Here is a 9,948-nt window from a genome sequence, read left to right as displayed (position 1 = left end):
AGGGTGAACTACCAACCCCTAGAAATACAGGATATAAATAGATGCACAGGAGGGAAATAGTCTTTGAAGGAAAGAAGGGGAGGTTCCTGAAGCTCGGCTTCAGCCGAGTGTTAGGCTTCAGCACTTTGGTTAGCTCAAGACAACTGAGGACCCCGAGGACCAAAAGACCATCTACAGCTCGCCTGCCTCACCCATCAGGGAGACTGCCAACACCGTTCTGTCCCATTGTATGATCTGGGATCGATACTCTGTTCAATCATTTATAGGTCGTATGTCTTTTCTGTCTATTTAGCTTATGCATCATCATATTTAAACTGCTACTTAATATACATTATATTTAAAACTATTGTTTCTTAATAAACTATAAACTATTTTAAAATCACATTATGAGCTCACTCCCCTTCTTTGGGTATCTGTGACCCCCGAACCTAAATTTTACACTGTGACAAAATACAAGAAAATGTTAATAAACTTGCAGAATGGGCATATAAATAGTAAATGAATTTCAATATAGACAAGTGTGAGATAACACATTCTGATAAAGCCTATTGCTGTGCTATAAATTCTATGTAATTCAAGTTTAATTCATTTATATACTGTTTCATTTAATTAAAAGCCTTTGTGCTGGAGAAATTCCATCTTTATACCTTTTAAAGGAACAGAAGTTTGACAAGAAGCAGAAGGGCTTCCTGAGAGCTATAAAGAAAGAAGAAAGAACTTGCATTTATTTGATGCATTTCACATCATTAGAATGTCCCAATGCACTTCACAGACAATGAAGTACTTTTGGAAGTGTGGTCATTATTATGTATGCAAACACTGCAACCAATTTGTGCACAGCAAGGTCCCACAAACAGCAATGAGGTAAATGCCCAATTAATCTGTTTTTGTGGTGTTAGTTGAGGAACTAACATGGGCCAGGACACACATTTTCCCAGGGCCACTTTTTCTCGGAGTTTTTCACGTTAGATCCCAGTCTGTCAAAAAGAACTTATAAATAGTAGAGCAGTAAGATGTAGCAAAACGATTATGAAGTCGGGCTGTAACGTAACTAGTTGGAGCCTTCATATGCTGTGCTACAATGTTTAAATGGCTCCTCTGGTTAATCCTGAACTGAGGCTGATTCATGCAATGATTTTGTGTGATTTCCCACCCCGCCCCTGCCTTCATTCATTTAGTGTTTGCTCTGCATTCAGTCAGCATTGAACAGAAGATCCTTTTTACTCAGAATTACCATTAGTGCTGCTCCCTTTTGGCTAACATTAGATGTATTAAGTACCATCTACTCTGTTACTTTGAGATTCTCCGAATCACAGGAAGAAACAACACTGAGGATAGACAGTTGAGTTATAGTGTGAAGCTCAGTGATGCTGAATAGGTCACTGCCAGCAATCTACCTGCTGGAGATATAGAGGTTTCTGTCAGCTGTGACAAAGAAACAGCAAAAGAAACAGAACTAAGTTGCTAGGCCAGCATGCAATTCGTAAATCTCTTGCTAACATTTGTCGCTCAACTGTAATAAACAGCAACTGGGCACAAATGGAACCCATGAATTCATGAGTGTTTCCCCAACCCCTCAACCCTCTATTCAGATGGTCAGAAACTATCTTATGGTTTCACTGACAGCCAGCAATTCATTTTCTGCTTTGCCATCTCTGGGACTGATCCATTGTTTTGTTTCTTAAAAAAAAGGGAGGTTTTTTTCAATGACTTCTGCGGTAACTCAAATTCATTCTGCACAGAGGAAAGGTGAAAATGTTCAAAGATGATCTTTTTATCCAGTTGTACAGTACAACCCCTCACTGTGGCTCCTTCGCATGGTGAGTCCCGGGAGTGCAGGTATAAACCGCTTCCCTTTCTGCAGCAGGCAGCTCTGGATGTATGTCAGGAAGACTGCATGAGGCCGGTGAGACGTTTGGCAGTCAGAGACTTACCCTAGAAAACATGAAGTCATGTTTAATACATTTAAAAGCATACCAAGATTCATTTGTTACTAATAGATGCACCTATTAACCAATGGTAATATTATCAGTGTTGTTACAGGAATTCAATCTGGGCACATGTAATTTTCATATCATCCTCACGTCAAAAAACAACCAGTATGACAATCACAGGTTTTGCTCTTCAAAACTTGAGTTGAGTTGGAAGAAGTTTTTTTTTAGTTCTGTAATAAAGGAAGGATTGTGTTTGTGTAAAAACTTATCCCATCTCTCAGAAATATGCTTTCCACACAACAAATTATTTCGAAATGCAGTCAACGTTGTGTAAATCAGCAATTTCACACTTCACAGCATTGCACAAGCAACAAATGATATGAAGGGGGTTAGGGGGGAGGGGTGTGATCTCGAAGGTGGGGTGGGTCAATGAGTGGGGCATCCATATGGGGTCAATTGAGTGGGCTGCCGATCCTGGGGTCCCATGGTCGGGAGGTCATAGGGATGGAAATTGGAGGCCTGGGGTGGGGGGTGCAGAGGTGATCGGAGAGCCGCAGGAGTGGGGATCAGACGCCTGAGTCGGGAGGATCGGTTGAATGGTGGTGGGAGATGGGGGGCCTGGTGTTGGTGGGGGAGGGTTTGGGGACCTGGTAGTGGGGGGAGGGAGGAAATCAGAGGCCTGGTGGTGGGGGGATGGTGGTGGAAGGGTCTCAGGGTTGGGAGGGGATTGGAGGCCTGGTATTGGGGGAGCCGGCGGGAAGGAAAATCATGGACCTCGGTGGTGTTGGTTGGTTGGGGAGATGCCTGATCACAAAAACTCCTCAGGCAGGAACCAGGATTCTGGAGCTAGGTGTAAAGGCACGTACCTCCTGTATCTGCCAAGTCCTCGCCTCAATGAAGCTGTCAGATTTCCTGATGCTTGGGAAACCCGGCCGACCAGAGTTAAAGGTGAAAAATTAAATGATAATGAGGATCGCAGCCTCATTATCATTCTTAAACTTTCAACCCTCCTCCTTGGAGTGGGTTAGCTGCCTGTTCACCTTCTGGTCTCAGTTAAAGCTGGAAATGGGCAGGTTGGAGGTGGGTTTGGGTTGGAAAGCAGATTTTTCAGACTTTAACTGCTCACCCGACCCAAACCTGTTTTTTTTTGGTTAAAATTCACCCCAATGGCTTCACACCCATTTTTAGGCACTATATGGGTGCCTAAGCCTCCAATAAGGTGGGCAGGAAGCGCACACTCACTACGAGCTGGAAGTGCGCCACCCGCTGTATTGTGTCCCAGAGACTGCACTTGAAACAGGGGTTAGTTCCTATGCGTATGCAGATAAGGGGCCTAATACATGTTTGAGCCCTACTGCAAGACTGGATTGCCCTGAAAGCAGCTAGCATCGAGCGTTCAGGCAAACCAAGTTTACATGCAGCCTAACCAGTTGTCCTCAAATGGAACCACTGGAGACCATAACCAAGTGGGTAAGCTTGTCAAAAATATTTACCTGACTGTGGAAGCATGAAGTGCAGGAGGGCTTCTCCCGACTTCACTGCAGTCCTGCATCACCTTCCTTCTCAATCCTTCCTTCCTAACCAATTGCTTCCCCTGCCTCCTGGTCCCTTCCTTCCATGTCTCCTACCCCACCCTCTGAAATGAGAAGCTTCTTTATGTTGTCTGATGCAACATCAATGAGATCTGTGGAGTTCAGGTAGTTGAAGATCTCGAAAAGGTTTATTAAACAGCTAACAACTATATACAGTACAGAGCTATCTATTTGCAGATCTTCAGTTCGTTAACACCCTATCTGTACCAATGCTTTGTCTTTCAACACACCATTAACATATTGTTTGCCTTTGCTCCATGACCTTTTGGTCAGCTATGTGGCCTTGTCCAATCTACACCTTCTCCTTTGTTATCTCTTGCCCCACCACCGGCTCACTTGCTGATAACCTTTGACATTTCTAATATTTGTTAGTTCCGAAGAAGGGTCACTGACCCGAAATGTTAACTCTGCTTCTCTTTCCACAGATGCTGCCAGACCTGCTGAGTGGTTCCAGCATTTCTTGTTTTTATTTCAGATTTCCAGCATCTGCAGTATTTTGCTTTTATTTGCAGATCTTGCCTCTTGGTGGTACAATTACAGAGTGAGACTGGCATGTCGTCACATGACCACATCCTGGTACTTAGCTTCTTAGCATACTAAGATCTTAAAGGTACATTAGTCTTAAAGGCAATCACACAACATCCCACTTCTTTCCAAAGATAAGTCTCGAGGAAGAGGAGTAGAAGAGCAGTAGTGATAAGGGATTCATTAGTTAGAGGAACAGACAGGCGTTTCTGCAGCACTAAACATGACTCCAGGATGGTGTGCTGCCTCCCTGTTGCCAGGGTCAAGGATGTCACAGAAAAGCTGCAGGACATTTTTCTGAGGCAGGGTGAACAGCCAGAGGTCGTGGTCCACATTAGTACCAATGACATAGGTAAGAAGGGGGATGAGGTCCTGAAAGCAGATTTTAGGGAGCTAGGAAGGAGATTAAAAATCAGGACCTCAAAAGCAGTAATCTCAGGATTACTCCCAGTCCCACATGCAAGTGAGCATAGGAATAGGAGAACTGAGTGATTGAACACGTGGCTGGGGAACTGGTGTAGGAGGGGGGACATCAAATTTCTAAGGCATTGGGACCGGTTCTGGGGCAGGTGGGACCTGTACAAGATGGACGGGTTGCATCTTAGCAGGACTAGGATGAATATCCTCGCAGGGAGATTTGCTAGTGCTGTTGGGGAGGGTTTAAACTAAATTATCAGGGGGGATGGAAACCTGTGAGGGAGCTCAGATCAGAGGGAAGCAAAACTGGTAACTAGTCAGAGGTGTGGCAAGCAGGAGCAAGTATTAAAGAGGAATACCAAGGTGCACAGGATACTGGGGGAGACAGATGGCACGAGAGGATGGAATAGTACGTTATTCAGTGGGGTCAGAGTAAGGGAGAAAGTAATAAAGTCTGAATCAGGGTTAATGTGCATGTATATGAATGCACGGAATGTAGTTAATAAGACTGGTGAGGTACAGGCACAGATTTCCTTGTGGAAATATGATGTGGCTATAACAGAGACCTGGTTCAAAGAAGGGCAGGATTGGGTGTTAGATATTCCTGGATACGAGGTGTTCAGGAAAGACAGGAAAAGGAAAAAAGAGGGAGGGGTGATAGTATTGGTTAAGGAGAACATTGCAGTGCTGGAGAAAAAGGATGTCCCAGAGGGGTCGAGGACAGAATGAATTTAACTAGAGCTGAGGAACAAAAAAGGTGCAGTTACATTGCTCGCTGTTGTCTGTAGGCCACCAGCAAGTGGGAAGGATGTGGAGGAACAAATTTGCAAGGAAATTACAGAAAGGTGCAAAAATTATAGGGTAGTTTTAAAGGGGGCCTTTAATTATCCAAATATAGAATGGGATAATTGTAGTGCAGGGCAGTGAAGGGCAACAGTTCCTAGAGTATATTCAGGAAAGTTTTCTACAACAGTATGTTGCTAGTCCAACAAGAAAGGAGGCACTGCTAGACCTGGTTCTTGGGAATGAGGTGGGCCAAGTGGATCAATTATCAGTAGGAGAGCATTTAGGGGATAGTGATCATTGTATCATAAGGTTTAGGCTGACTACGCAAAAGGACAAGGAGAAATCCAGGGGAAGAATAATTAACTGGGGGAAGACCAACTTGAATGGGGTAAGAATGGAGCTGGGACGAATAAACTGGAGTCAAAAGCTGACAGGAAAACCAGTAGATGAACAATAGGCTACCTTCAAAGAAGAAATAATTTGGGCACAGTCAAGGTATGTTCCTTTGAAGAGGAAAAGTAGAGCAAACAAATCCGGGGCTCCCTGGATGACAAATGAGGTAGCGATTAAGATAAAGAAGAAAAAGTGTGCTTATGACAGATGCCAGGTGAAAATACTATTGAGAACCAGGCTGAATATAGAAGGTCCATAGGGGAAATGAAAAAGTAAATAAGAGAAGCAAAGAGTGAGCATGAGAAGAGACAGGCAGCTAGCATTAAAGGAAATCTCAAAGTTTTCCATAGGCATATAAATAGTAAAAGGGTGGTAAAAGGAGGAGTGGGGCTGATTAGAGACCAGAAAGGGGATTTACACATGGAGGGAGAGGGCATAGCTGAGGTATTAAATGAATACATTGTATCTGTCTTTACCAAGGCGGAAGATGCAACCCAGGCAATGTTGAAAGAGGAGGTAAGTCAGACATTAGAGGGGTTTAAAATTGATAAATATGAAGTATTAGATAGGCTGTCTGTACTTAAAATGGGTAAACCACCAGGGCCAGATGAAATGCATCCAAGGATACTGAGGGAAGTGAGGGTGGAAATCGCAGAGGCACTGGCCATAATTTTTCAGTCGTCCTTAGTCTCAGGGATGGCGCCAGAGGACTGGAGAATTGCAAACGTTACACCCTTGTTGAAAAAAAAGTGTAAAGATAAGCCTAGCAACTACAGACCAGTCAGTTTAACTTCGGTGGTGGGAAAACTCCGAGAAAAAATAATTCGGGACAAAATCAATAGTCACATGGACAAATGCGAATTAATCAAGGAAAGCCAGCATGGATTCTTTAAGGGAAAATCATGTTTAACTAACTTGCTGGAGTTTTTTCAAGAGGTAACAAAGAGGGTTGATGAGGGCAATGCTGTTGATGTGGTGTACTTGGACTTTCAAAAGGCATTTGATACAATGCCACACAACAGACTTGTGAGCAAACTTGTAGCTCATGGAATAAAAGGGATAGTAGCAACATGGATACAAAAATGGTTGAGTGACAGGAAACAAAGAATAGTGGTTAATGGATGTTATTTGAGCTGGAGGAAGGTTTGCAGTGGAGCTCCTGAGGGATCAGTATTGGGATCCTTGCTTCTCCTGATATATATTAATGACCTAGACCTTGGTGTATAGGGCACAATTTCAAAGTTTGCAGACATTACAAAACTTGGAAACATTGTGAACTGTGAGGAGGATAGTGCAGAACTTCAAAAGAACTTAGGCAAGTTGGTGGAATGGGCAGACAGGTGGCAGATGAAGTTCAATGCAGAGAAATGTGAGGTGATTCATTTTAGTAGGAAGAACATGGAGAGACAATATAGAAGAAAGGGCACAATTCTAAAGGGGGTGCAGGAGCAGAGGGACCTAGGTGTACATGTGCATAAGTCATTAAAGGTGGCAGGACAGGTTGAGAGAGCAGTTAATAAAGCATACAGTGTCCTGGGCTTTATTAATAGGGACATAGAGTATAAGAGTAAGGAAGTTATGTTGAATTTGTATAAGACACTAGTTCGGCCTCAGCTGGAGTATTGCGCCCAATTTTGGGTGCCGCACTTGAGGAAAGATATGACGACATTGGAGAGAGAACAGAAGAGATTCACGAGAATGGTTCCGGGGTGAGGAATTTCAGTTATGAAGATGGATTGGAGAAGTTAAGACTGTTTTTCTTGGAGAAGAGAAGGCTGAGAGGTGATTTGATAGAGGTATTCAAAATCATGAGGGGTCTGGACAGAGTTGATAGAGAGAAACTGTTCCCACTTGTGAAAGGATCGAGAATGAGAGGGCACAGATTTATAGTATTTGGTAAGAGAAGCAAAAGTGACAAGAGAAAAAACTTTATCATGCAGCGAGTGCTTAAGGTCTGGAATGCACTACCTGAGAACGTGATGGCGACAGGTTCAATTGAAGCATTCAAAAAGAATTAGACAGTTATATGAAAAGAAAGAATGTGTAGGGTTATGGGGAGAAGACAGGGGAATGGGACTGAGGGAACTGCTCTTTCGGAGAGCCAGTGCGGACATGATAAGCCAGATGGCCTTCTTCTGTGCTTTAATGATTCTGTGATTCTGTCTGTTAAAAGTAAAAATACATGAAATTAGATAACATCAAAATGATTTACACATTGCTAGAGATTATGAACTTTACAAGAATAGAGGCTCAAAAGTCCATAGGGCATCTCGGTGGTTTGACAACTCTTGCTCAAGGACTTTGTATCTCATCTGTTGCTGTTCTTTCTGAAGTTTCTCCCTCTCTGCATTCTGCTTCTGTTGCTCTGCCTTCAGTCTGTTAACGTATTCTGTTGCTTTTCTCAAGATGACCACTTTTGGGGCCTTGTCATTCTTGGAAGGTTCTTCATCTCGAAGAGCCAATAGACAATTCTACAACTCATTCCTCCTCTGCCTCTTCAGGACATTGCGTGTCCTTTGCCTCTCCTCATCCTCCGTGTCTGAAGGTTTGGGTCTCAAGATCGAGGACTTGTTGGGGGAAGAGTACTTGGTCTCATGGAGATACCTGTTTGTTCTGGCTCGTTGTGGTGCTGGTGGTTCTCTGGATACCAGAGGTGAAGGCATGGCATAGTTGTGCTGTTGCTGGGTTTCCAGACTGCACCATTTGATGCTGGTCAGAGTCTGTGAGCAGGTTCTGGTCTTTGAAGATTTCCCCTTGGCAATGCTGTCGTGGATAGTTATGATGTTGAGGTCCTTACACGCTGGTAGTCCTGCCACTCCTGGTCTGCTTGGGTCTATTAGGTAGAATGTTTGTGGTTTCGATGCCGACTTGCCGTATCTGCATTGCATTGTTAATCTGCCACTGCAAGGGATGGGTGACACGTTGTATGCGGTTAACTTGGCAGTTGTCGGTTATATCATTGATCTCCAACGACTCCGGTATTTATCCTTGAGGATTTGGACTGGTAGGATATTTGTACTAGCACCGGTGTCAATCTTGACCTTGATTGTGTGTTTGCCAGCTTTCTTTGGGCACGTGACGTTGATGGTGGTGAAAGATTCCAGTTGTTGGACTTCTTCAACATGATGTGTGAGGTTCACAATGTGGACTGCTTGCTCATCTTCTGATTGAGACTTACTTCTCTCTGAGCCTTGTCTCAGGTCTGTTTTGCTGTGGACCTCATGTATCGGCTTGTGATTATGCAGGTCTCTGGCACTTTCCTTGCTGCTGTTGCCGTGTTGCTGCGCCTGTCTTCTGTTGGCTCCTGTCCTACCATGGCTTCTGGCTGTTTCTTTGGAGCCAGAAGTCCTGCATGGGCGGGCCCAGTGTCCTTTTACACCAGACGCCTTGCGCAGGTCTCGAAATGCAGGGCAATTTCACCGTGACTGGGACAGACCTCACTTACCAAACAGCTTGCTTGCTCTTTTCAACCTGGTTATGGTGCCAATACTTGTTGTTGCAGCTAGTGCTTGTAGGTGCTGTTGTCCATCTACAATGGCTTCATATTTCCTGCCATCTTCCAGCAGTGCATCAATGCTGTGACCTTTCTTTTTCCCCAAGAGGTCTTTCTGAAATGCTTCAATGGGTGTTGATATGATCACCAACTCCATTATTCGGTCTGACAGCTCAGCTTCTGAGAAGTCACATTCATTGCCCTGTTGCCCTTGCTACAGCATCCGCTGATGAACTGGTCTATTGATTCCTGTGGCTGTTGCCTGTAGGACATCAATTCTGGGCGGTGAATTCTGAAATTCACTCTTAATCTGAGCTGATCTTACAGCATCTTCCATATCTTTGTGGGGTCTTTCTGGTCCTGTTCAGATATGCCTGAGGTATTGATTCTGTGTAATCCCTCATTTCCAATTGTTATCATTATTTTAAAGCTGTTTTCCTGTGCTCTTCAAATTTGGATTTTGTCTTCTCACCACTGCTGCCACTATGCAATGAGAAGCTTCTTTATGTTGTCTGATGTAACATAAATGAGATGCGTGGAGTTCAGGTAGTTGAAAGATCTCAAACAGGTTTATCAAACAGCTAACAACTATATACAGTAGAGCTATCTATTTGCAGATCTTGCCTCTTGGTGTTACAGTTACAGAGTGAGACTGGCATGTAGTCACATGATCACGCCCTGGTGCTTAGCTAATTAGCATACTAAGATCTTAAAGGTACATTACTCTTAACGGCAATCACACAACATTCCCGATTCTCTTTCCCTTCCTGGTCCTTTCCTTCCAGTCTCCTTCCCCCTTCTCATCCCT

The 9,948-nt window shown here is 43.9% G+C and overlaps 1 protein-coding gene across 1 annotated transcript in view; it reads right to left on the bottom strand.

Moving 5' to 3' along the window:
- Window positions 1–1,174: 1,174 nt before the first annotated feature.
- rgs6 (regulator of G protein signaling 6) overlaps window positions 1,175–9,948 on the bottom strand; it is a 167,800-nt gene continuing 159,026 nt past the window's right edge. Inside the window, exon 17 of the mRNA XM_068038170.1 lies at window positions 1,175–1,935. Within this exon, the coding sequence (XP_067894271.1) occupies window positions 1,885–1,935 (51 nt within the window). The 3' untranslated portion in view covers window positions 1,175–1,884. The remainder of the gene's footprint in view (window positions 1,936–9,948) is intronic.

Source organism: Heterodontus francisci, chromosome 9 (genome assembly GCF_036365525.1).
Source record: "Heterodontus francisci isolate sHetFra1 chromosome 9, sHetFra1.hap1, whole genome shotgun sequence".
Classification (NCBI taxonomy): Eukaryota; Metazoa; Chordata; class Chondrichthyes; order Heterodontiformes; family Heterodontidae; genus Heterodontus; species Heterodontus francisci.
Note: the sequence above shows the minus strand (reverse complement) of the source record. Positions and strands in the feature narration are given on the sequence as shown.